This window comes from Passer domesticus, chromosome 5, assembly GCF_036417665.1.
Source record: "Passer domesticus isolate bPasDom1 chromosome 5, bPasDom1.hap1, whole genome shotgun sequence".
NCBI lineage: Eukaryota > Metazoa > Chordata > Aves > Passeriformes > Passeridae > Passer > Passer domesticus.
Window position 1 is genome coordinate 76,778,581 of NC_087478.1, and position 26,570 is coordinate 76,805,150.

Sequence of the window (26,570 nt, forward strand, 5' to 3'; positions counted from 1 at the left end):
AAAGGCCAAAAGGTCTAGAGGGACATGAACACATCCTCAGAGAAGGACAAAATCAGGTGGCTCTGAGGCATGCCAGCACAGCTCCAGAGCAACACCATGAGAGCAGTGAAGTTAACCTTGACTGGCAGGGCTGCCCTGAGAGCCTTCACTCTGACCTGCTCAGCTTCCCCCTCTGTGTCCTCTTCTGGCAAGGGTGGGTTTATAGGATGTGATACTGCAGTTTGTGCCCCTTGCCCAGGGAAATGACACTTGAGAGGGAAAGGGTGCACAGGCCAGTCCTTTACTTACTCCCAGAACTCGATGACTGGGGATGTGGCATTTTCACTGGTCACGTTGAAGGTTGAGTTCGCCTTCTGAAGCTCCATGCAGTTCCCTGCAGGAAAGGCCCAGGGAAACAAGAACTGTAAGCAGCAGTGCCTGGAGTACCAGAGGATCTGAAAAATCCTCTCCCTGCCCATCCATAGTGTTGAGAATCCCTGGCATTGATTCTGGGACAAGTTATAGTCCCAAGGATGCCCAAAAAGAAATCCCTTCCATGGAAAGGCTGGCAGGAAATCTAGGACACTTAAGAGAAGAGCATTTAATTTTTCCTTCCAGTGGATACAGTCCTGATCAGCACTGGGTCTGTGGCTACCACACAGAACAGGATTAGTGAAAGAAGCCAAGAAGGAAGGGCACCCATGTCTGCTGGAGCCCAGAGCAGGAGTCACCAGGGAGGTCACCACTGCACAGCACTGGTGCTTCTCTAGCACAGAGATCAACTAAGCCTCTCCCACAAAAGTGCCAACAGCACCACAGTGACCCAGCACCCCAAACCCACATCCCACCCACTCAGGAGCAAGACACTCTCCTGAGGCTTGGCCCTGGGCAGCAGCAGGTTTCCCTCAGTGGGATCTGCTGGAGAACAGGGAGAGGGCTCCACACCCACCTGTGTTCCACTCGTGGTCACAGCTGCCCCAGGGGAGGTCGATGGTGAACGAACTGAAGAGATAAAACAAGGCCCAGGCCAGCACAATGATGTAGTAGAAGTTGAGCAGTATGACGATGACCTGCGAGGCGTAGCCAATTCCTGCAGAAAGCAAGCCCCAAGGGCAGGTGACCCACGTGCCAAGGGACAGGAAAAGCATTCCCTCTGGGAGCTGCTCAGCAGGGCCCCCAGGCACCCCTCTTCCCTCTTCCCGCTGCCCTGCCACTGCCTTCCCTGGGGAAAGGGGGGCAATGGGAGGGATGCTGGGCAGGGAGTGGGCAGGTTATGGTTGGAGCACCACCCAAAGGGGCAGAAACATACAATGGTGTGGCACCTACTGAGTCACATCTCTTCTAACAAGATTAATTTTTTTATAATTTTCACATTTTTATTTGTGAATATCTTTTATTAGCACTGCACACCTTCTCTGGGAGGTGTCGGAGAAGCGTCTAAAGGTTTTGGCACATGAGGAGGAGGCAACTGTGGCTTTCAGAGAAATCAAAGAAAGTGGCTTGAGGCTGGATAACTGTGATGAAACTGTGCTAGAAACAGAGGATCTGACTACTGGCAATTCATTAAGAGAGCTGGCACCTTCATCAGTGAGGTTTTACACGACCCAAAAACTCACAGAGGTGACAGAGCGTCAACTTAAAAAAGAAAAAAAGCAGCATGCTTTGGGTTCCTTATAATCACCAGAAGCATTTTCCCCATTCACCTCTTAGAGGACAACCTTGATTTGGGCACAAAGCTCCTTGCCAAAGCTGTGGCCATGAAGAAGGAAACTGGGATGCAATGTAACAGTGAGAACTGTTTGGTGAAGGTGACCCAAAGGGGGCAGCCAGCGGCCCTCTCAGGAAGAGGATGTGTGGAGGTGCACAACAACCCAGGCTGTGACAAAACACATCTCTGCTCGTGCCCTCAGGGCCCCAGGGTGTCCCCAGCTCCCCGTGCCCTCCCAGACCCCTCCACTCACCTTCAAAGAGGGGGCAGATCCTGCGCCAGGCAGTCACCCCTCCCTGGCTCGTGTACTGCCCCAGCGCCGTCTCCAGGAGGAACACTGGGATCCCACAGGTGAAGAGGAAGATGAGGTAGGGGATGAAGAAGGCACCTGGCAGATAGAAAAATAAGCCCCATGAGGGGACAGAGGTCAGGCTGTCTCTAGCAGTCACCAGGCAGGTTCCTCCTGTGGGACAGCCTTGGAGGGATGCTGGCTGTGGAGATTGGAAGATCACAGACAGGATGCCAGGGGAAAAAAATTTTCCTCACATTTCATCTTCTGGAGTGATGTGATTACATGAATAATTCAATATGTACAAAGAATGGAGAAGAAAGTTTTGAATAGCTGTATGGAAATATAGAAGAACACTGCTGTAAAGACATTCCAACTTTTAATCAGGTTGGTGGCTCCTTTCACATAGATTATTGTGACTGAATAAGCTGACAAACCCATGGATGCCGATACCAAGGCTCTGAGGAGCACATGGAGACTGAGAATTTTGCCCAGTTTGTGGGGTTGCTCAGTCATTTGCTTGGCAAAAGCAGAAGACATGCAAAGGAAGAGCAAGTAGTGCAGGAAAGCATGCACCTCACAGCAGCAGCCAGGCCTGCCCTCCTGATCCAGCCCTGTCATGGAGGAGGCAGGAAGAGATTAAATGCTTCAGGCTTCTCATTACCCCAGGCTAATGTTAATTGTAGTAATGGCCTTTACCCCACAGAGCACAGGAGACAGCCCCACAAGATGGTGCATGCACATCATGTGCCACTCACACATCCTGTGCCACTGGAGCTGCTCAGGCTGAGCTCAGAGGCAGGGACACAGGTCAGGAGAGAGGCAGACTCAAGCAGAGAGCAGCATCTTGGCTGGGGTGGGCTCAGAGGGCATGCAGGGTCAGAAGTGGCAACCCAGCCAGGCACTGATTGTGGTTTCCCTGCCTGGGGGATGCTGACTGGCTTTGGGCTCAGCTCAGTGGGGCTGTATGGGAAATCACAATCCTGGTGCACGAGAGAACTCAAAACCCAGGAGATTTCATTAAGAAGCTTAGCTAGCATGCAGGGGCTGGGAAAGGGAAGGGGCACTTTGGGGACTGGGCTGGGATTCCCACCCTGTGCTCATCCCAGCCAGGTACAGAGCCACAGCCCCCACTTCTTGCAAAAAAAAATGAGTGAGCAAAACAGACAGGGAAGGCACCTTGGCAGCTCCCTGTGGACAAAGAGGAGCTGAAAGGGGTGCTGGATTAATGGTTTGGCTCCATGATCTTAGAGGCCTTTTCTAATCTCAGTGAATCTGTGATACCTGGCAGCCCTGCAGGAACAATGCACTCTGCCCATGTGCTGTAAATAAAAATTGGTGAAGGCAAAAGGCAAGGGGAAATGGTTGTCTTAATGCCATCCTCTCAACTCCCAGCTTGCACGAAATCAGTTCATCATGAAAATCCAGCCTGTTTCCAGGAAAGATTGTTGTCATATAAAAGTTTGTGTTTAACTAAACTCCAGGAGAGGTCTCTGAGGCAGCAAGTCAAACTTTCCAGCTCACTCTTCCCTTATTTGCAGCCTGGCCTGTCCCCTAACCTGTGGTTATCTCGAGTGTCAGGAAGATTTCAGGAGGTTCCTGACATGGCAGGCTGTGAAATAGCACAGAATTATGATGGAGAGAAGGAAAAATTTGTAGAGATGTTTCTCTGCAATCTGCCCTAATCCCTTCACATCCCAAGTGGGGAGATTGGGGTGCTGAGCAGCAGACCTCAGTGAGAGCTGACTTAGAGGATGAACCCTAGGCACCGTGTGATTAACACCATCAGTGTTATTTAGCTAAAAATATATGATAAACACATTCATGCTAGCTCTGTATAACCTTGTGTAGTTATCTGCAAGAAATGTATCATTTAAGCAACTTTCCCAACTGCCATGAGCAGAAGCTTGTTTGTAGGGTATTTTAGAGGAAAACTCTCTCAGCTGAGGCCTGAGCTCTGGCCAAACCCTGGTCCCTGCTGGTTGGGTCATGTGCCATCAGATCCAGGTGTTTCTGTGCTAAAAACATTATCAAGTCACTTTGACTTACTGATTTGGGCCTATAAATGCTGAACCCACTTTCAGGACAAATTTGGAGACCTCAGCTACAGGTGGACACACCATGTAGGGTTTTCCCAATTTCTGGGAAGGGTTCTCCAGGTCCTTGTTAAGAAACAGGGCTCCCCAGTCACTGTGGCCTCTGGATGATGGTACAAGTGTTCAGGCAATTGTTGATGCATCTTTCTCAATCCTGTCCTTTCTTCTAGCAATGATTAGGTGCATTACCTTGCTACCCTTTGCTTGTTGCTAAAGCCAAATGTGTAGTTTTATTGAATGTATCATTTCACTTTTGTGTTGCCTTTATATTCATAGTCAAATAAGACCTTTCTTTCTGTTGGTGTCTGTGTTCTTTAAATTGCCCCCATCAACTGGTAGAGCAGGGGACATGGGCAGAAATTACTCTGTGACCATCCCCAGTGCCCTCCCCATCTCATTTTCAGCAGTGGGGGGCCCTGGGGCTGGCAGGTGTGGGGAGCTGGGGAGGGGGTGCAGTGCTGGCAGCCACACCACCAGACAGGCTTCCCTGCTATTTCCCAATCAGCAGGGCCTGGCCCTGCCCCTGCAGGGGAAAGCAAGAGCAAACAAGCACACAAAGAACAATTTTTTGCTTTACTTTGTTGTTTTTCTCTGCTATGTAGGGTTTTGGTATCATGCATTGAGCATTAAATATGTAAGGGACTACTCTTCCTTTATTATGTGAAAATATCTCTAAAGAAAGAAAGAGTGTCTGGCTCTTTAAATAACCCAGATTTTGCAAATACCTTTTCTTGAAGAGGCTCATATTTAGGCAAAGCAAGAGCTGCCAGCAGTTATCACCACTGCCTGCACACAGCTCAGGAGGGAGAGAGACTCATCCAGCAGGGCAGAGCTACCTCAGACTGATGGCAGTGCTGGCACAAGAGTTAATGGTTGTAGGCTGGCTGTGATTGACCTGGGGCTGGAAATTAAATAAAGGCCCTGCACCTTTATAGAAGAATGGGAGAAGCAAGTGCCTGGACCAGCATTTCTAAAGGAGTATAAAGCAGAACCTCTGGGAACCTTTAAAACTCAACTTGAGGTGTTATTACAAGGGTTTTGATGCAGCGCTGTCTGCAGTAGGCTGGGTTCCATGAGGCAGGAGGGAGCCTTGTGTCCTGCACCACCTCATCACGCTGCTCTGCCCCAGGAGAAACCTTACAGAAACTCTTTCCTCACCACACCACAGTCTCATGCACCATCCTTGCCCTAATCTCATGGAAAGGGGGCTGGAGATGAAAAATCTGCCTGGGACTTCAAATTCCTCACAGCCTCTAGGGCTTCACAGGACTTTGCTTCAGGCCCATTTCTCCAGGGGAAAAAGGCTGAGAAGTCCCTTTGAGTCTTGCCTCTGCTGCTCACACGGGAGCTGCCCTCTCCCCAGAGCCCTCCCTGAGCTCTCCCCTGGCACCCAGGGCAAGGGGCGCCTGGAAAGGATTCCAGGTCCTGCTCCCATCAATGGAATAGAACCCGAGGAAAGTTGCAGCAGTGGGACCAGACACAGCTCAATAAGCAGCCAAGAACCATTTCCCACAGAAAAAGAACATGCAGAAAAATTCTCCTTTTTCAACAGGGGAAAAGATCACCTGTTGAAAAGAAACAAGCACTGCAGAAAGCACGGCGTGAAAGTAGCTAAACAGTGTTTAATCCTCTTTTATGCCACTGGGATGAAAGCAGTTTAGTGAGGCCCATGAGACTACTGCAGGCTCAGGCCAGGGGATTTCAGCCCCAGGTCCTCAGTGCTCACTCCCTGCCAGCTCCCAGCCAAGCACCACTTCCCCTGTCCCCTTCTGGAGAGCCCAATTAGCAACTAATCAGAGAGCAGCTCCCTCTCTCCACATGTCCCCGAGCCAAAGCTGAGAAAAACTTGGTGTTTTCATTTTTTATACTTTTCTCCTTTAAAAGGCAGCCACAAACTGTGGAAGCCTGCAGCAACCCTCCACCTGCACAGGGAGCCAAGGCACAGCACAGCCTGGCCTGGGGGTGGATGGCTGAGCACAGCCTGAGCAGCACTGGGACCCAGGGGCCAGCCCTCCAAGGACACACACAGGAGAAAGAGCTGTGTTCAAGAGCTCCTGGGAGTTCTTGAGAAATCCCTGAGCTCCTCTCACAGAGCCTGCAAAGACACTGGGGTCCCGTGGCCTCTCAGACACTCCCTGCTCTCCCACCAGGACCCTTGCACAGGATGCCTGATGTGACACACAGCTCAGAAAGCTGAGCTCTGTCCCTGCCCTTCCAGCCCTCCCTCTGCATACAGCCACCCACTCCACCAGAGCTCCATTCATCTCAGGGAAACACAGCCGCAGAAATCAGAAACCCTGTGATATTGCCACTGTTGTCCATGTCCCACTGGGTTCAAAACAAGCCCCTGGTGGGGTCCCAGATGACAGTACCACGCTGGCAGGTGGGCACCTTCTCTTCAGACTGATGATTGTGCACAGCTGAGGAGCTGGGAGGGGTGCTGGGGACCAGGTGGCCCTGGCTGCTCTTACCTCCCCCGTTCTTGTAGCAGAGGTAGGGGAAGCGCCAGACATTTCCCAGGCCAATGATCTCCCCAGCCACAGACAGGACGTACTCCAGCTTGTTGTTCCACTGACCACGCTCCAGTGTCTGCTCCTCCTCCTCTTCTTCCTCCTTCTCCTTTTCCACGCCAGGGTGTGTGGGCACCATTTCACCATTGCTGACAGCGCCGGGGACTCTGTAATCCATCCCACCTTCAAAAAGAGTTTCCTTCAGTACGTTCAGCACAAAGATGCAGAAATTTGGAGCCTGGGAGGCAAGAGAGGGGCAAGGACATGCGCACACACATCTCCAACTATTCTTCCCTTTCTCCTCATACAGATTCCTGCTGGTGCTAAGACTGCACATGCATTTTCACTAATGAGTTCAAAACAAGTCCTTGAAAGCCACTATTAGTTTCATCATTTTAAACTGCCACATCTCAAAACAATCCTGCCTCTGGAAGCCCATCCTCTTAGCCCAGTGTTACACAGAAGACCCAGCCTGGAGCTCCTGCTGTGTCAGGTGTGGGAAACATACTTAGGGCTGGAGGGGGATGACAGCAGGACAAATACTTGACAAGGTATTTTATAAGGGTCTCTCTTCTGTTGCCTTGGCCTGGTTTTACAGACCATGTGATGGATGCCACAAAGCACACAGAAGTCCTAGACACACGAAGAGAACAAACTCAAATGATAGGAAAGCAAGTTTATCCTTTTGATGGCAGCAACTGCTGCTGACAATCTTCAAGGCTACATGAAAAGGTGATTTTCAGAATGGTGCTGTCCTTCTAACAGCAGGATAAAGCATGCAGAAATCATTGCCATCTGGGATCTTGCCTTTCTCGAGGTCTGCCCTTCCAAACATCTGCCCATTTCCTGCAAAGCTCCCCACAGCACTGCTCTCAGATCCTTTGGCACCATCTCTAAGTACATCTGTGCTAAGAGAAGAGCAGCAGAGAGCAGGTGGGCACCACCTCACTGTCCCACCTTCCCCCAGGTACCTCCAAAGGAAGGATCACGGAGGGTTGTGCCCGTTCCTCCCAGGCAGGATGCCCTGCTGGCTGCCAAGTCCTGCAGCAGAAAGGGTGAGGATTGTGGTTCTTACCAATCCCCACTGTCAAAGCTGGGGTTGCTGAGGACCTCGTGCCAAGGAGGGCAAATTCCTCGAGCCTACTCCATGCCCTGCAGAGCGTGCTCCCCCAGCCCCAGCCTGGCGCTGACATTTATTCATCCCTGCCCGCAGCTCCCTCGCCGGGAGGGCGAGAAAAGGCACTCTCCTATCCGGGGAGAACTGAAAAAGGGCAAACCAGCCCTTTCAGCCTCTCCCCCTGCTGAGTCCCTCCATAAAACACCTGGGGACACGAAGAGGGCTAAGAAACCCTGGCAAGCGTTTGACAGCGGCCGAAAGGAGGGACTGGGAGGACCCCGCCACGCTAGAAAATTATTAAACAGGCAGAAAAGGCTCCGTGGCCTCTCAGCCCCGGCAGGGCGAGGGGCACAGGGGGAGCAGGGCAGAAGCAGAGGGGACAGAGGTGTTCCCTTGCGGGGACAGAGGTGTTACCTTGCGGGGACAGAGGTGTTACCTTGCGGACGGCGCTGTCGGGGCGCGGGCGACGCGAGAGGCGAAGGCAGGACGGAAAGGTGCCGGCTATTTAAAGTGTGGAAAGGGAAGGAAAAAAAAAAAAAAAAAATCCAGCGGTGGTGTAATCCTAGACTTCGCCCAACCCACATTCCTTCCCCCACCCCCCAGGGCTGGACAAAAACCTACACATGACTGATTTCATGGCCGGGGCGAAGGGGCGCGTTGCCCCCGCCTGCGAGGAGCGCTCACGCTGCTCCGTCCCGGGCCGGCCCCGCTCTGCTCCGCCTCTGTGTCCCTCGGGAAAAGGGGGACCATCGTTCACAGGTGCCTTTGCAGCGCTGCCAGAGGGAGCCGAGACCGGCTGGGAAGAAGTAAGAGACAAAATTCCCAGTGAATTCGCTGCTCCTTAGCGGGGAGGTGGTGAGCGCGGGGCAGGACCCGCATCGCAGCCTGACCCGCAGTTTCCAGGGCAGTGGCAGGCAGCAGGGCTGGAAATGAACTCGGCCAAGAGCTCTGCTGCTTCCTGCTAAGGGCCCCGAACAGCCCCATTCAGAAATCTGGCAGGTGGCAAACTCCCCTCCCTCACACACAGGGATCTTTGGTGCTGGTCTTTTCCAGAAGCAGCGCTGCCCCATCCCAGGACACCGCTCTGGAAGCTGCAGTGGGAACAGACAACCAAGCAGGGGATGAAAAGTTTCATAGCAAGGAGATATCCAGCCCCAGTTAGGCACACGCAGCTGTGAAATGAGCTGTGACACATCCATGGTGGATATCTTACGGCTGCGATGGCCCAAGGATGTAGGTGAGGTGAAGTTTTAAAATATTTTTATTACATCTGTTGATAAATATCTGAGGCAAGAGAGAACAGGGAAGAAAATAACAATTTTGGGGTCAGTGTCCCTGTGTGAGGTGTGTAAAGCAGCAGCAAAATGTGTAGAGGCAGTCTGAGAAGGCAGAACATCAAGAAAGAACCAGCAAGCAGTGTGGTTTCACCACACGGATCAGTGGTAAATCCACACACACCAAACCTCATGCAGGAGAAACAGAAATGGAAGAGAGGCAGGGAGAGGTAAGGAATGAATTCAACCAAGGAGTGACCAAATATGCAACAATCCTCACTTCAGGATCAGATGCCTTGGTTGAAAAGAGGATGACAAAAAAGGTCCAGGAAAAAGGAAGACAGAGAAGATGAATATGTTATGCACTACATCTCACAGTGTAACTACTAATGTCCTTTGATGACATTGAAAATTTACATACTTTTTCCTCCCATTGAGCATAATTAATTAAACATGGTACCTGTGGCCACTACCACAGAATATTGTTTGGAAAGGAAACTGGCAAATCCACCCAGAGCTGCTCCTCTTCCACAGCAACTAAACACGGTGGTCCAAATAAAACATCTCCACTCCTCAAATCAGTGATTCTTGAAAACCAGGGAAGATGGTTTTCCCATAATTCCTCTTCCAGAAGAGAAATTATGTAGTATGGTGAGAACCAGAAATCATCCCATTTTGTGCAGAAACCGTCTCACAGTGATTAGTGCAGCTGTTAAATACTGTAAGAATGCAGAGATTAAAAACAACAGTGAAGACAAATAATATCTTGCCTCGTGCAACAGATTGGTGTGAGGAGAGAGGAGATTAAGGAAATATTTCCACAGATTTTCAAACTATATTTTCAATTTCAAACGATTGCATTCGTCGGCAGCACTGCATGAATATCCCTCAGTAAGCACAATTACTGCAGCATTCAGATAGCAATAATCCTATCAACAAGACAACAAGTTAATTGGCAGGAGCTAATAGACTATGAGAGGAAAATGTGCAATCAATTACAGACTATTTGACTTGCACCCCATGTGATAAGACCACGCTGAATGCAACAATAACCCGAAAATGAAAACAAATGTTCAGTGTAAACATAAGCAGCGAGGGGGGATATTAAATCTACAAGTGCAAAAGCAAGCTGGAAAATCCTGAGCAAAGCATGTTTAAAGCAAAGCATCACTTTATACATATTCTGGAGTGAACTAAGAAAAAATTTATGTTGTTCTGGGAGATGTTACTTGAAATATTGATATATTTTTTTAAATTTTTTTACAGAAAATAGAGGGGAAAAAACTGCCACAAAGGAACAGTTAAGACTACAGAAAATAAAATATATTTTCAATACATATTTTTGAAACGGTAGAGGGCAAAGAAATTGAGAGGGACTTCAATCGACCCATTAAAGGCAATGAAAAATTTAAAGGGAAAACTGCTATGGGTGAAATCTCAGTGTCTAAGGATTTGAGTGTAATTGTATCTAAGGCAAGGGGAAGAATAGGGACAGTCAGAAACAAAGCTTTACCAAGCAGGTTTGCAAGAAACAAATAAGAGAAATGGAAAAATGTGGATCTTTAAAAAATATATTAAAAAGGAACAAACCTAGGTAATATGCATGCTGTAGTAACAGGAAAACAACTTCATCCAGAGCTCTACCAAGGCAACACCATTCAAAATTATTTGGGTAGATACACACACATATACGAATGAGGAGAAGACCAGGTAAGAGCTTTTGAAGCAGTGTGTGCCACCTGGAATGACTCAAGCTGCACCTCCCAGTGCCACAAGTGCTGGCACCTGCCCCACAAGCACCACTCTCCTGCCAACACCCAGGATGGCACAAGGTGGTCCTTTCAGTGGCATCCCCTGAAAAGGATGTGAAATGAGAGGCTGCCTGAGCCATCCTCTGAGCCAGAGCAGCCACTCTGCTCCCAGCCCCATCCCAGAGCAGCCTGGCTGTCACCCATCATTTATTGGGACAGTCTCTGCTGGAGCTCCAGAGCAGTCCTGCAGCAGCCTCCAGATCCAGGCAGGCTGCCAAGCACTGAGCAGCTGTACCAGATGTGCAGCTGGGGCACAGCTGGCTTAGACACTTCTCCTCAACACCCATTTTGGAGAAGAGCAAGAGCTGTGGACCAAGGGGGGTCACTGTCAGTGCTGGAACATCCTAAAGGCTATTGATTCGTGCTGTGTTTTGCTCCTGTCTTTCTCTTTACCTCAGGACATTTGCCAAGATTTCTGCCTTCAGCTTGATCCCAGTCTTCCACCAGCAGCTGTGGCTGTGCTAGCAGGGAAGAGCTTACAGCCCAAAGAAAGCAAATGTGGAACAAAAGCCTCCAGAGATAATATGGTCCTTTGACTTTGTCTGGGACAGATGTGCACAAGAACTGGCCCCAGCCCACCCCAGGACTGCTGATACTTCATGCTCTGGTAACAGCTACAGAACCTACTCCCAGGTCTGGTCTTGCTTCACATCAATGTCCAGCTGAGCAGGGAATAAATGTTGGATTTCTCTCCTTCAAAGCACCAAGCCACCTCCAGCCACCTGGGAAGGTAGTTCAAACCTAAAAAAGAGGAAGGATACAAAAGGCACCTACTTAGAGGAATGAGGAGGAGAGGGAAATGTTTACAGGGAGACAAGCACAACCTCTTGTGTTGTATCCCCTTTTAAATCTACTTTAAAATTAATTATGGCCCAAACCACCAAAGTCTTTTCAGGAGAGTTGCCTGGGCACAACTGCTGCTGCATTCCCAACACGAAAAACCATCAGCCACATCTGGCCTTTGCTGAGCACTGAGAGCAACTGTGCCCCCCTCTGCTCCTGTGTCACTCAGGACAAACTGCCTCCACGTGTGTTGGGGCAATGCAATCTTGTGATCCACCTCTCAGGAACACAATTTGCCATTTTATCATCTGGGAACCAAAGGCCAGAGCAAATATGATGCATTTCCTCCATCTGACAACCACCCTGCTGCTGGCCTGAAAACGTTGTTTAGCTAAAAGCAATCAAGGCTGTAGTGAGCAAAATGGTCACAAATATGCACAGAAAGGGGATAAATAGAGGCTGGCACTGGCTGGCACGTTACAGGAACCTGGAGACTGCTCAGCAGAGAAAGAAGCCAAGGTAAGCACAAGGATTGACTCCTGCTTGAGCCACTGAATTCCATCCCAGAAAGGCAACAGATTTTGAAACTACAGTAGCAGAAGCAAAAATCCAAAACCTGCAGTTCCTGCAGGACAGATCCTACAGCAGGCTCTCAAACAACCTCCTTCAGAGACAGCCTCCCTAGTGAATAACTGCTTCCAAATCAACTCCATGAGGTACCACCAGTTCTCAGATCCTTTTTCTATTCCCACTTTACCAGCAACCTGAACAAACCCTCGCAGAGTAACTGTGGGAATAGAGCCTGAACACATTTTAGGCAGAGAGTAGAAGTTGCTGCTCTTCCAAAGTCTAGTCGTGGGCCTCCTGATGTGAAAGTTGATAGTTGCATCAAGAAATTAAAACTCACCAGTTTGAAGCTGCAGCCAAGAAAACAAGTGGAGGACATTTTCATATCAAGAACCGTTTACCAAAGGAAATCCTAATTCCAGCAGTGGTGTGAGAGGCAAAGGATGAGCAGATTGATGAGGTGCAGGGTAAACTCAGGGATGGAAAGGGAGCTGTATATTGGGACCACTTGTGGTCTTTCCTTATGCTCTGCACATCCCACTCCTTTGAGGCAAGTCTGGAAGCACCTGCCTGCAGGAAGAATGACATCAAAGCCTTTGACAGGGCAGGGATCTGCATGTCTCTGCATCCTTTCTGTCTGCAAGGGAAATGTTCTGGCAGGAAAAAGGGAAAACTTTTCTCAGGGGTTAGACAGGGCTGTGCTTAACTGATTCCTGAGAGAAAGCCCATAATCTGCTTTTAAACAAGCAAGATTTGGGCAGTGACCTCAGAGCATCTGTTCATACTTGAACACTCTAAAAGAAAAAAAAAAAAAGAGACTTCGTAATTCATGGCTACTGGGCTGGTAACAACTCAGAACACAAAGTTTCCATTCAGGGAGGAATCCAATACTCATTGGTTGACAGAGTGAGAGGTCTTAAGAAATTTCTCAAGAAACAGGTTTTCTATGCAAAAGTTGACAAAGTGAAAACTTGGGCATTCAAAAATTATCAAAAAAGAAATAAAATTGAAGTTCAGTATTTCCAGCTTCCAAAAGTCAGAGCTGTGGCAGTGGAGCAGGGAATGGGTGCCCAGGCACAAGGCACAGAGGGTTTAGCAGAGGCACAAGGATTTGGTCTGCTTGGGCTGGCTCTACACCCACACTAAAAAAGAGAAGGTGGCTTGAGAGCCCTTTTGAGGGACCAAAAGGGCAGCTGCTGCTGCTGCTCAGGAGCTTCACTCTTCGCAGTTTTTGACTACAAAACTCCAAGCCACGGCACCCTTTTGCCACCATGAATTCAAACAGTGATGCTCAGGGGGCTGACCAGATCCAGAGGGCACATGGAGAAATACACCCAAACACAAGTATTTCCACCATGGACATCCATTACTTCCCTCCAGCCAGAGAGGCTCACAGCATCACAGCTCTTTGTGACAAGGACACTTCATTCCTGGTCTCTGAAAGCCAACACAGAGGTTCAAGCACTGCTTGCCAATCATCTGACAAATGCTGGGAATGTGGTTTCAAACACAGAGCTTTCATGGTGATCAGGGAAGGAAATAAGAAAAAAAAAGACATGGTGATGTGTTCAAATGGGAGAATTAATTGAAAACATTGGAGCCAGTGGAACTTTTAGTTTTGGTTTTCACCATAACTGGAATCTAGAGGAAAAAGGAGATTGGTCTTTGATACTCTGATTTACCTTGAGGTTCCTACTACAAGGTTTGAACTGCACACCCCCTAGGGCTGGAACAGAAGCTGTGGATTCACACAACAAACCAGGAAACAGCAGCTGTATTGCTGCCCAGGTCTGGTCCTGGTAATGCCAGTGGACAGTCTGCAGTCACACAGCTCCTGTGCAGGGAGCCCTAAGAGGCTGGGAGGTGAGACCTCCCCTGCTGCAAAGCAAAAACAGCTTGGGAGGAGCAAAACAAAATCTGCAAAGGGAGTTTGTGCTGATTTCTTTTGGCCTCACTTCCCTGAGAACAGGGACTGCCCAAGGTGTAATGGAAAGGCCCTGGGGGATGAAAGCAAAAAGCACAAGAAACAATCATTTTCCTGTGAGATCACCAGAGATGAGAAACAGGGACACGGAGCAGCTGCTGCTTCGGGCAAAGCAGAGTGAGCTCCTTTCTTCAGAAATCTCAGGTGTTGCTTGTCCAGCAGCAGGCTCTGCACACTCTGTAAACACGAGTTACACAAAGGTCATGCCCACTTTCTGCTCCAAACAGGAATCTGACCCATCATCTTCCTAGAATCACATTACTCAGCAAGAAAAAAAAAATCCTGTAAGTTATGAACATTTTCCTGTGGCTGTGCACTCTTCCATTATTTATTTGTTCAGCTTGTGTACTCTCTAAGTGCCCTAAATCCCAGAGTCTGACCATTCCAAGACTATTTGCAGCAGAAGCCAGAGGAAACCAGTGCCGTGGTAGGTGGTAAGGCCCAGAAAGTGAGGAAGTGGGCTGTGCTCACACCTTACCAGTGAGATACAAACCTGGAAAGGGGTTACACGTGTGGAGCCTCCCCTTCTGGCAGCAGGTGAGAGCAGCAGCACCATCCCACTCATCTGGGGCTGGTCCTTCAGCATCAGCAGGGTGCTGCCAGGGACTCCACTTCTCCACCAGGCGTTCTCAGCAGCCAGTCTCTCCCAGGAATGTTTCTAGGCAAAGCTAAAGCACCTACCTCCTGCCTAAGAGACTCCAGGAAAGGAATTAATGGGATGTAGCACTACCAATCTCTGACAATGTCCAGATTAACTACATTTCCAGCTGTATGAAGTGAAAAGCTACACCATTAGCTGACAGAAGTAAACAATGTGGCACTCATTCCACATCCCACTAAAGCCTGAGCTGTTTCTCAGGTTCATAGCATAGACTTGTATGGCTGCACTGCTCCTGTCACAGCACAACAGCACCAAGCTCCTCCTTTCCCTGGGGAGTGACAGCCTCACCCTTTGCTGGGGGCTGAGCCAAAGGATGCAGCCCTTCCCTCTACTGGCCTGTCACCCACCCGGGAAAAGCAGATGCCAGGCTGGCCAGAGACACCAACCATCATCCCAGCACTTGTGTGCAGAGGTGGCTGCTCTGCTGGGACACAAACACCCACAGCAGCTCCCTCTGGCACTTGGCTTTAAATGCCTTTTTGGGGGGAGTGTGGGGGTGATACACAGACTCCAAAAAGTGACCTCTGAAAAGCCACCAACACCCCACCTCAGATTAAAACTGCTCACTGCAGCAGAGGTTTGGTTTCAAAGCCATTCAGAGCACAGCTCGTTACAAATATTTTTCAATAAATCCTTGCTACTTTCATTTCCTTTACCTACAACTTAACACTCACTCATGCCGAGCCACACCATTACCCAAAGCTCAGTGCTCTCCGTGTCCTGCTGTGCAGTTTCCAGTTGCCCCACACATTTATCACCCTCCCAGTTTCCAGCTGCCCCACACATTTATCACCCTCCCAGTTTCCAGCTGCCCCACACATTTATCACCCTCCCAAAGCCAGCACGGCTGCAATGCTGATAAGGGCTGGGCTTGTGGCACCTCCCCACTGCCTTGACCAAACACAGTGAGCACAGCTGGAGAGGGTGTGAAGGAGTTCTCTGCTTTTCCTTTGCATCTAACTGGAGTAAGCCTCAAATGTTGCTTTTAGCAGACCACAGCACTCAACTTCTTACAGCAATTTTAACAGTCATTTCATGAGTGATATTAAGAAACTCTTTCCACTCCTAGGAAAACATCTGAACCCTAGGAAAAACAGGAAGATCACTTCCTTGACAGACTGTGATGAACCCTCTGTGCATCATGCTCATTCAATGAAGAGGAGAAAGGTGATGGAACCAATCCTCCTCAAACCAACATCCACACCCATGAGGGATAATGTAACACCACTATAATCCTGGCCCAATCTGGCCGCCTTCTGTGATGAACTCCATGGACAAAAGGGGGAGCAGTGGGTGTTTACCCTGACTTACAGCAAAAACACTTAGTGGGAATGGGTGGACAACCTACAATGGCAGCAAAAAATGGGGTGGACAGCAATACTCAGGCTTCAGCAGTCACCAATTTAAAATTTTGGAGATAGCTGCAAGTGCAGTACCTCAGGTGTTTTTTCTCACCCACCTGGGTAGTGGTACAGAGCACACTCAGATGACATCAAACACTGCTGGCAGAGGACTGGAGCAGCAGAGCCCAAAACACAGGAGGAGGGAACTCCATTCAGCTGGATCTTTCCTGGCTGAAGTGATGTGCTGATGGAAAGTTTAAGCCCTTATCTGACAAATTGTAAGGCAGAAGACCTGGGGCTAAGAGTAGCCAGAATGAAAAGGAGCCAGCAGTACCTGCAGCTATACAGGGCAGCCCTGCAGGAGGCTGCACAGCAGAAGTGTGAGCAGCAGCTTAAAGGAAGTCATTTCCCCCCTGTATTCAGGATTTTAAGCTGTACCTAGAGTAACACATCCAGTTTTGGGCTCCTCAGCACACTGAGTACCTGCAACAAGGACCACCAAGACTGTCAGAAGGCTGCAGCTCATGCCATGGCTGAGCTGGATTTGTTCAGCCTGGAAACCAAGGCTGCAGGACCTGCAGTCTCCAACTAGCTAATCAGAGAAAATACAGAGGCAGACTCTGGCAACAGGCACATTTCAGCAAGTGAATTTTGCACTGGAGATGCTACAGAACCACATGGGAAATCAGAGAAGTCGTTGAATGCTCATCCCTGGAAAAAATCGTGATTTTATTGGACACAACCCTGAAAAATTTCACCTACTTTTAAAGTTGTCACTGCTCTGGTCAGGAGATTGACCCAGATGACCTCCAGAAGTATCCTCCAACCTAAATTACTCCATGATTCTAAAAACTGAAAAGATCAATGCAAGTTTCACAGTGTGGCTGATATAACAGCCTGTTACCTTATGCCGTGTGACTGTGTTCCATCCCTTCAGACAATTCCCATCATATCAACAATATTAAGTTGCTGAAGACTCTTAAGTCTTCATTACCAATGGTCCAGGCTGCACCAGCATTCAGCTGCAGATCTGTCAAAAGCATAAATCCCAAAGGCAATGGTACTGAAGGTCAGCAGTGACATTTATCTCTCTGCAAGCAAAGCTGCCAAAGCCCAGGCCCTGTTTTTTACAAGAAAAACCTGAAAACACATAGTTTGTACAAGCTATACAACTCAAGCCCTGGCCATTTTCAGCTCCTCACAACAGCTCAGGTAATTTCTTTGACCTTTTGTGTCAGACACATGAAAAGAAATTACAGCAGCAGTGGCAAGTAGCCTTTGTAGACTACAGCATTAAGACATTCACCTTTCTAGATATACAAGCTAATATTTTTTGTGTACTGAGATTTTGTCCCCAAAGCATGAGAGAGTTTTCCCACAGCTGTAGCAGACCTGTAAGAACATTTTTATCTTGGCTTTGGCTGGTTTCTCTGCGTATGCTTTTACAAAAACTCAAACCCCTAGGATCTGGAGACAACACCACAGCTGTAGCTTCAGGTTTTTCAACCACTAAACTGCAGGTTTTTCCAAAAGTTAACATTTATTCATAAGTTCATACTATCAGCAATCCTTTGATAGGAATTACGCTCTTAAAAAACAAGCTTAAAACAATAAGATGTAAAGCTAATAATGGTCTTCAGTTCATGAACACCTTATCCAAAAGCAGACGAGACATCTGTGACCAGAAAAAAAGTGTGGCAACCTCCTTCCAACAGTGGAACAGAGGCTCTCCACGTGGCTACATGAAAAACAGCTACTAAAAACGTGACTTTTGCATATGATTTGCACATTTCTTTCTGTTGTTTGCTCTTTCCTGTGCTTGTTACAAGCAGAATGACCACAGTTGCATTGTAGAGCTGTTTGTTTCCATCTTGCTGTAACTAGTGCTTCTGTCAACACTCTCCACCACACCTTCTACACAGAGAAACAGGAACATGCAGTGCAGGTTTACTCCAAGATCTCTTTTCCAGTTGATGGTAATTACACACAAGGACTTCATTGCAACAGAGAATGCAGGAATGGTCACGAGGATGTGCTCAGTGGCTAACAGGAGGTGCTAACCATATTTCCCCTGTTGTGTCACACATTCTAGGAGTCAGGAAAGAATACAGAACACTGGGATTCTTTAAGAAATCTTGTACTAGTCTACTTCTGGAACGATTAAACATCTGTGACAGATAGTTTATCCACTCCATATAGGGAAACATTTATGTAGTACCGTCAGTTAAAGCTTGAAGGAAAAGTAACAACTGTTTAAATCAGTTTACCAAAACTAAATGTACATTGAGAAGAAAAAAAAAAGTAATTGGAGGCAAAAAGAGGGTATGTCTATCTAAAGCATAGACTCCTTCATAAATAAGTAAACAAATAATACTCTTAAATTTGCTAGGGTGCCCGTTCAGCCACATGCTTAACCACAGCTTGCTTTTGACATCACATTAAGTCTTTAAGGAGCAGGAATTAGAAGTCTGTGTCCAATTTGCACTCAAAGCTCCCAAGACTCTGGATCTTCTGTGCTCCATCTTATTTCTTTTCCTTTTGCACACTTCCCTCTTCCCAGGTAGCAGGCACACATAGAAGAAAACAAAAAAGTTCCGTCTACCTGAGCTGAGTTGGTTTTTTTTTTGGATGGACAATTCTGCCAAATAAATAAACTTCCAAATATCAGAGAACAAGAGAAGGGACACAGAACAGTAAAGACAGCACACCTTTGTTTTTGTCAATATTTTTTTAAATCCCAATCTAGCTCCTAGTAAGACTGGACACTACTTACAACACTCCTAGAACTGCAGAAGAATGGAAACAAGAGGGAGCGAGTGGAGAGGGGGACAGGACAGCCCAGGGGCTGACTTCAGACATTCACATACACAAGGCCAGCATCCACTGGAGTCATTAAGGCCCAGATGCCCCACTAACAGGAACAAACCCAAATACAAAGGTAGCACATGAAATGTATTTACCTATTTAAACACAGGCAGCTGGTCAAGCTAGAATGGGGAAGGTAACTGCTAATTCCTTGTACTACAAGGAAGGAATGGAGTAAAAAAACCCAAGCCCACGGGCAGGTTTTTGCTTTGTGAACCTCTGTCTGTGCTGCTGGTTAACAGTGGTAAGTATAAAAAAATCAAAGAAAAATAATCTATTTATAGAACAAGTCAGTAGTCTGAGACATTTAGAAAAAAGTAAAAACAAGTCCTTCTTTAAAAATGGATTTACTAAAACAACTGTCACCCAGGATGACCCCAAGCCCTCTGGTCCTCCGGCAAAGCCAGGGGCAACTTCAGACAAGAACTGTTGCTGATTGTACACTGGTACACAGCCAGCAAAGCCAGCAGGGAGGGGTTTGCACTGTGAACAGGATCTGCAGACTGCTTGCTGGTATCACAGGAGGCCATGCCTGTAGCCTGGTGATACTGGAAAGTTGTGAGTGGAACTTTTCACAGAAGCACGTGTCAGTGTAACCTCTGAGGTAAGTGGGCTGTCTTCTTTCCTTCCCATCCCTGGGCACAGATCTCGGAAGCTGTGCCCTGGGTGCTGTACCTCCTTGCCAGCTCCATCCTGCCCCACACAGCTTTAATGTGCAGGAGTGCAGAACTCTAAGCAAAGCCTAGAACAGGAGAGAGCATCCCTGTGGAAAGGGAAGCACTCTGCTCTTCCCAAGTTCTGGTCTAGCTAGAATTATCAATGACTTCTGGCCCTCCTCAGGACAGGAAGATCAGTTGTTTCCCACTGAGGAAAAAAATTTGCCTAGTGGAGTAGAGTTGGGTTTCTTTTTTGGTAAACAGAACTTTGCTGATTTTTGCCATTATGAGCTCCTCTGCCCTTTAGCTACAAAAGAGAAATTAAAAGAAATTCATCCACTTGCTCCCACCCTTAGTGTAGTGTTAGCTGCCTGGATATGGAGGCAATTTCATTCTCCCAAGACATTGCTCTACACACTGGATTGGCATGGAGAGGCAAAAGACTTCCAAAGTCACCTCCTCAGGATAACCAGGTAGGTCTAAGAGCTCCAGCCTATGCCCACCAGCTCCAGGCCAGCTCCACTGCCAACATGTACTTCTAACACCCTGAAGTGTCTGACAGCCTCGAGTTTGCTCGGTCCTTGAGAGCAACAGGCACGCTCAGAGATGGAAACACTCAAGTCAGAAAGCACTGGCTGGAGCCCTCATCAGGCAGAGCTGGTGCCTCTGTGCCTGCCATCCCCGCTGCAGGAAGGGACCAGCTGTGCTGCACATCTGTACATCCTTGGAAGGGAAGCTCAGGAGCTACATCAGCCTCGAACCCCTCTGCTTCCGAAGGGTTCCAGTGGTCCATTTCCCAACAAGTTCTGGGCATGGAGCAGTTGCTAACTCGTCTCCTTGAGATCTTCCATTGGTAGTTTGTAGCTGAGCAAGAAGGGAGGAGGCGAGGCGTGGGCAGGGCTGCTGGGGCCCTGCAGGGGTTTCTTTGCACAGTTTATGCAGATGTAATCCTCATTCTCAGCCATCTCTGGGGAGACCCCAACACACACCTGATGGAACCACTCATCGCAGCCCCCGTCACACTGCACCCAGTCCACCTGCAAGAGAGCACATCAGCACAGCCTGTTACAAGGCAGGACACACAGGCACAGCTTCTATGAAGAAAATACCTTCTGCTAAACCTACCAAGAATATAAAAGCTCTGGGGCAAAAAATAATACCCCTATAGAGCTTGTTTAACAAGCTACTTCAGTTTAATGGAAACTAAAACTCTTCTAACAAACCTTGCCACAACACAAGAACACTCTACTACTCCTGAGGAAGATGACTCAGCTCTCCTCAGATGAAAGGAGGTGTGCTAAAACACATTTAGAATGCTCAGGGATGGTTACTTCAGCACAGGTGAGAGTCTCCAAACACACCCTCTTAGACTGCATTATTAAGTCCTACGTGTCAGAACATTTAAGCTACAATACAAACTTTGAGCTGAACCTGCTGTAGAACAATATGGAAAAGACAAAAAATGTAGGAAGGAAGAAGGATTACTGATTTGATTTCTGTAATTCTTTGAATAAAAGTACATGTTAACTGGAGTCAGTGGGCAGAAACTCTGATTTGCAGGGTAAGAATCAGATTCTCCATTTTAATGGCATCCACTGGTACAGCTGTAAAAATTGTTACTGCTGTAGTTCTGCTTTCCACTTACAGGGGAATGTAAAACTGTATCAGAAAAACAACAGTAGTGGCAACCTATTTAAAATGAAGAAACGTTATCATCATACAGATGTTACTTTAGTTTGTAGCCAACTACTCCTGAACAAATTTTCCTAACTGATTAGTAAAGGACAGCAACAGCTGCAGCTTCAGTCACGACATTCCTGTATCTGCCATTTTCTGACAAGTATGGCATTCACCTGTTGAAAGTACAAAAGTACAGAAAAAAAAAACCATTTTAAAGCATTTTTGATCATCAGTCTGTGTTAAAAGCTGACAATCATGACAGGCAGTGCCACAGAGAGAGGCAGATCAAGTTTCTTTTGTAATAATCCAATCAGGTCTAAAATAACTGATTATTTATCTCCAACAAGCAAAATGAGCCACTGAAGTTTGTAGATCACTCAGCCTGCAACATCACTGTTCAGAGTGTATACAAGAAATAAAGAAAACATATTTCATTTAGGAACATCACACATCCCACTCATGCTCAGGAACATTTCTTTCTGAATCAAAGTATTCATCCTTTGAATCAGCCAATGCATGTTGCACACAGTCAACAGAAAATTCCACAGCTTGAAGAAGCTGAACTTCCCAACCAAAACAGAGTACCCTTTCCCAGATTCTAATTTCCCATCTTCTCTTTTGAAGAGAAGTACCTTCAAAAGAGGTACTTTTTTGAGTAAAAGAATAAGACTCAAAATTCTCTTTTTTTGAGTCTTCAAAAGAAGACTTTTGAGTCTTCAAAAAACTGTAGGATTTTCTTATTCTCTTAATTATTAAGAGAGTAATGAAGCCCTATAGCTTAACCTGCTAAATCCACCTACCCAAGTACTACTCAACTGTCTCTCATTTCTAACCACACCACTTTTGGTTTCTCACGCTGCTCAACTTAAATATTACCTGGCACAGGGGCTCTGACTTGGCCTGTGACAGAACTAAGGGGCAACTCACTTTGTCCTTGCAGGGCCTTTGGCAGTTCTGAGCAGCACACACAGCATTCTCATCATCTGACTCCTCTGCTCCTGACCAGTCGTACTTGGAAGGAATATCCAGAACCTTCTTCTCTCTTTTTTTCTCTGTGCTCTCCTTTGCCAGCTCCACCTTTGCCACAACTGCCTTCTCTCGCTTCTTCTTCCGCTCCTCTTCCTTAGCCAGTTTCTTTGCCAGCTTGTTCAGCTCCTTTGTCTTATCCATAGTGAGTTTTAGCTTCTTCTTCTTGGGTTTTTCCAGTTTTTTCAGCTCTTTAGATTTTTGCTTCATGTCTCCAAAGAACTGCTCTGCTCTCTCCAGTTTTCGTTTCCGCTTCCTCTCAGAAGAGTCCCTCCCTCTCATTTTCAGGGGTTTTTCATCCATGCTGTCATCCTTCAGAGAAAAAGATACATGTATTACTCACAGACAAATTTCCTGCAGACCTGAGGTCTGACAAATGTACTTACCTCTACTTTTACCCTGATATGGCATGAAGAAATCTAGTCAACAACATACTGTTACAAATTCTAAACAAAAAAAAAAACACTTAGCTTCATTTTCACCATACTATAAAAAATTTGTAAGTGTTATCAACTGTGTCAAAGTACAATCAGCCAAAAATACCCAGTGGAAAAACTAAACTATCAGCAAGGGTAAGAAGGCAAAATAAGCAATAATTACAACTCCCTTCTCACATTGTTTTTTAATAGAAGTTGAGAAGATTAATCATTTGTTAGATGCTTATTTTTCATCCGAGGTCAGTCTTGACTGTAATTATTTTCTAGAGAAAGCAACTGCTGTTTTGGAGATTAAGAAAGAGTAATTGGTGAATTCTTAAAATGTATCATCAACTCAAGCAAGAAGAGAAAGCAACATCCATTATTTGAATGGCTTCCAAACTGGCAGGCATTGTAAATATTCTGGTGTCATCAACAGCTCTTAAATAACAGATTCAGATCATAAGTGGGGCTCAAAACTGGGAGCTCTGTCCCTGCAGGTAGCATTCACAGTGACAAGTCCCATTTATACCTGAAAGATTCTCTTGTGTAGTCCTTTGTACAAACAGGACTGACTTGATTTCAGTCAATGCAGCTATATATTTTAACCTTAATTATTAATAGATTAAGAACATATTATAAACCAGTAAAGAGACTGTTTACTGTACATTACTTAATATAGCTACTCCACCCAAAACCAAATCCTCTCCAGATTATTACACAGAAATCTACTTATTTTGTGTGTCAACAGACATAGAACATATTCAATTCAAAATGAGCTGCTCTGGTCAAGCAAGTATTCATAAAGGTTAACCAGAAAATATTGTCATGCACCACACTCTACACTCCTCACCCCACTCCCCTGGGAAAAAGCTTTGCTTAACTATTAATATAAGTCTGGCATATTATTTATAAATTGCTATTTGCTGGCATTCAAACTGCTTTTCAATCAACTCTCTGCCAAAATCATTACACTGAAAGAGCATTAAGCTTATGTAGTACTTGGGCTGAAAGGTGATAAAGCAGCAGAACTTGGAGGCAGGGGCATTTTTACACTCCACACTCGTAACTGATGCAGTCTGGCAACACTGGTTCTCACCCACTGTGTATGGATGGCACACAGAAAATGAGACACCAGTTAATATGTTCACCTAATCTCACTGCTCACAGCATGCACCCTTCCATCTTGTATTGCTGTGCACCACCAAAAAGCCAAGAAAGAATCAGCATCTGATGTTCTTCCTGTACAACCCAACAAGGCATCACACAATCCACATGGCCAAACTGACCCCAACTGCAGCTGAGAGATGGTAAAAAAGGGGTTCCACTCTGGCTCTTCAACCCAGCAGCCTGAGTTGAAGGTTCAAAAGAGGCTTTTCTTCTAGCAAACATTCCTTCTCCTCTGCATCAATGTAACAAAGTGATTTTGATCAGACCTCAGAATCAGCAGATAAACCTGCCTGATCCACTGCCAGCTGAGCAAAGCAATCAGGACATCCTCACCAATTAAAAATTTGCTATGTCTATGTTACACTGAGGAAGAATATGAATCTTATTGTCTGTTTATCAAAACAGGTTTTCCCCAGTAACAAAGTCCAGTAGCATACAAGTATCATGTTATATAAGGTAAATGTAACTTTCATCTTCCTAAATGTTTCTTGTAACTCTTTTGCAGGTTAGTTCAGTTTCCAGGCACAATCAAGAGGAGTGTTTCCTCCCTTAACCTGTTACCTTCTAAAATAAGGTTTGCATATGGAACTACTTGAGAAAACTTCTAAACATGGTTAACTGTGGAGAACAGTGCTAGGGCATGAGTGATCCAGAACTGAATTCTGGATCACTTATTCTGTTGCTTTCTGTAATCTACTACAAATATGACAAGCAACTGAGCACTCAACTATTCAAGATCAAGTTTATAAAAATCCACCAGTAGCATGTGATGGGATTTTTGTTCCACACCAGAGCATTTCTTCGAGTTCCCTACCTCCATGACATGAAGAAACCTGTCCTCAGAGGGCGGATGAGTGGCCTGCAGAATCCGCCAGATGTGCTGAGTTTCATCCAGGGATACCTCCAGCAGATCTCCTACCATCATCAGATCTTCCAGCTGAGCCTTTGCTCCAGGTGACAGCTCCAACACAGGGGGCTCCAAGCTGCGAGGCACCAGCGGGCTCTTCCGAGGCTGCTTCCTTGGAGTGCTAGAACCTTTCAGAAGGAGCCAAGACACAGAACCCTTAAGGCTGGAAAAGACCTCTAAGGTTATTGAGTCTGTGCCAAGCCCAGCAGCAAACCATGTCCCCAAGTGGCACACCCACGTGTCTTCTGAGCACTTCCAGGGATAGGATTTCACCACTTCCCCAGGCAGCCTGTTCCAATCCCAAACAGCCTTTCAGTGAAGAAATTTTTCCTAATATCCAATCTAAACCTCCCCAAGCAAAGCCACATAAAGATAAGAGATCAAAACCAAAAGAAATGACATATTTTTTACAACATTTTAAGGTGGGAAACAGTAGCAACCAAAACACAGGTTTATATATCAAATATCAGGAAGCTAACTACAATGTAATCTGCTGTACCTTCCTCCAGACTATCCTGTACAGCTAGTGTGGATAACAGAGCAGCTCCACCCCTCACTGACTGCTAATCCTGGTTATCTACTTAATTTTATTTCAATGTACACAAAAGGAAATACCTTGAGAGCAGCTTTTAGAAGCAGAGGAATAGGCATGTTCAGCACAGAAGGAGGGAGCAGTCCACATGTGTGTCACCACCTCCTCTGATTTAATGGGGATCTCCTCATCACAAAACAAATTGGGCTCCAAGCTGCTGGAAGATTTCACACTGGCATTGTCCTGGAAAAAGACCCACAGAAAACATGCAACATCTGAACCCAGAGAATACCTACTTCAAAGTAAATTCTACTAACACTGAGCAGCCTGCTGCTCCTAAAGCCCTCCTCTGAAGCACTCCAGAGATACCAAGATCAAAGGTAAAAATTCTGTCCCTACTCAAATGGTGGATGAACACAGGAACTATGGAGATAGGCCAGTTTATTTACAGCTAGCGCATGAAAAACACTTGACAAGTTTCCTCACTCAGCACCTTAAGAATGGTCCTCAGAAGGCAACATAATGAAAAGAAGCTTTTTCTTAGCCTACACAATTTATTATTTTGCTTGAAAAATCTGACTGCACGCTCATAAAGACTTTATCTTCCATAAATCAAGGGTATGCTGACTAAATTACAGTGACTACAGAAAGGAATTATTTAAGATTTTAGAGGTATGGAAAAAAAAGGGCATTCCAGCACAGCAAGAAATACCAACATAATGGCAATCAAATGCTGCTCTGGGATCAGTACTTTTATGGCAGTGTTAAATCAGTTTAAATTAGGACCAAACACTGAAAGAAGAGTCTTGTCATGAATATTTCCATGACCAGAGTAATGATGGCACTGGCCTGTGCTCAGCTCAGTGGGTTCAGTAAGACACTGAGCAGCTCAAGGTATTGGGCAAGACACTGTCATTTCATGACATAAAAAAAGGAGTTTAAGAATGGTAATCTCTCTCTCTGTGGCCTTCAGTTTTATGTTTAAAATAAAGTGATATACAAACTAATGATTTCTGTACAGAACTACAAATGGGAAATGCAAATTTAAATTGCCCAGATGAAAAGGTAAAATAAATATACTCAAAAAGAGGAAGGTATTTCTACCTACACAGAATTTATATCTTGAACAATATCTTGTTATTGTACTACATTAAAGGAAGATCAGGGCTAACATGAACATTTTTTAAAAATCATCA

General features: G+C 46.4%; 2 protein-coding genes across 5 annotated transcripts in view; both read right to left on the bottom strand.

Moving 5' to 3' along the window:
- Nucleotides 1–8,200, bottom strand: part of SLC6A13 (solute carrier family 6 member 13) — a 29,978-nt gene extending 21,778 nt beyond the window's left edge. The window contains exons 1-5 of one of the 3 annotated variants that reach the window (XM_064421212.1): nt 8,136–8,200; nt 6,544–6,765; nt 1,941–2,075; nt 929–1,069; nt 289–373 (exon numbers count right to left, since the gene is read on the bottom strand). In XM_064421212.1, the coding sequence (XP_064277282.1) occupies nt 289–373; nt 929–1,069; nt 1,941–2,075; nt 6,544–6,760 (578 nt within the window). In that variant the 5' untranslated portion in view covers nt 6,761–6,765; nt 8,136–8,200. The other 2 variants (XM_064421209.1, XM_064421210.1) reach the window with 2 other exon arrangements.
- Nucleotides 8,201–16,830: 8,630 nt separating this feature from the next.
- KDM5A (lysine demethylase 5A) overlaps nt 16,831–26,570 on the bottom strand; it is a 49,506-nt gene continuing 39,766 nt past the window's right edge. For both annotated transcript variants that reach the window (XM_064421204.1, XM_064421203.1), the window contains exons 25-28: nt 25,458–25,617; nt 24,750–24,970; nt 22,251–22,661; nt 16,831–20,680 (exon numbers count right to left, since the gene is read on the bottom strand). In XM_064421204.1, the coding sequence (XP_064277274.1) occupies nt 20,468–20,680; nt 22,251–22,661; nt 24,750–24,970; nt 25,458–25,617 (1,005 nt within the window). In that variant the 3' untranslated portion in view covers nt 16,831–20,467. The remainder of the gene's footprint in view (nt 20,681–22,250; nt 22,662–24,749; nt 24,971–25,457; nt 25,618–26,570) is intronic.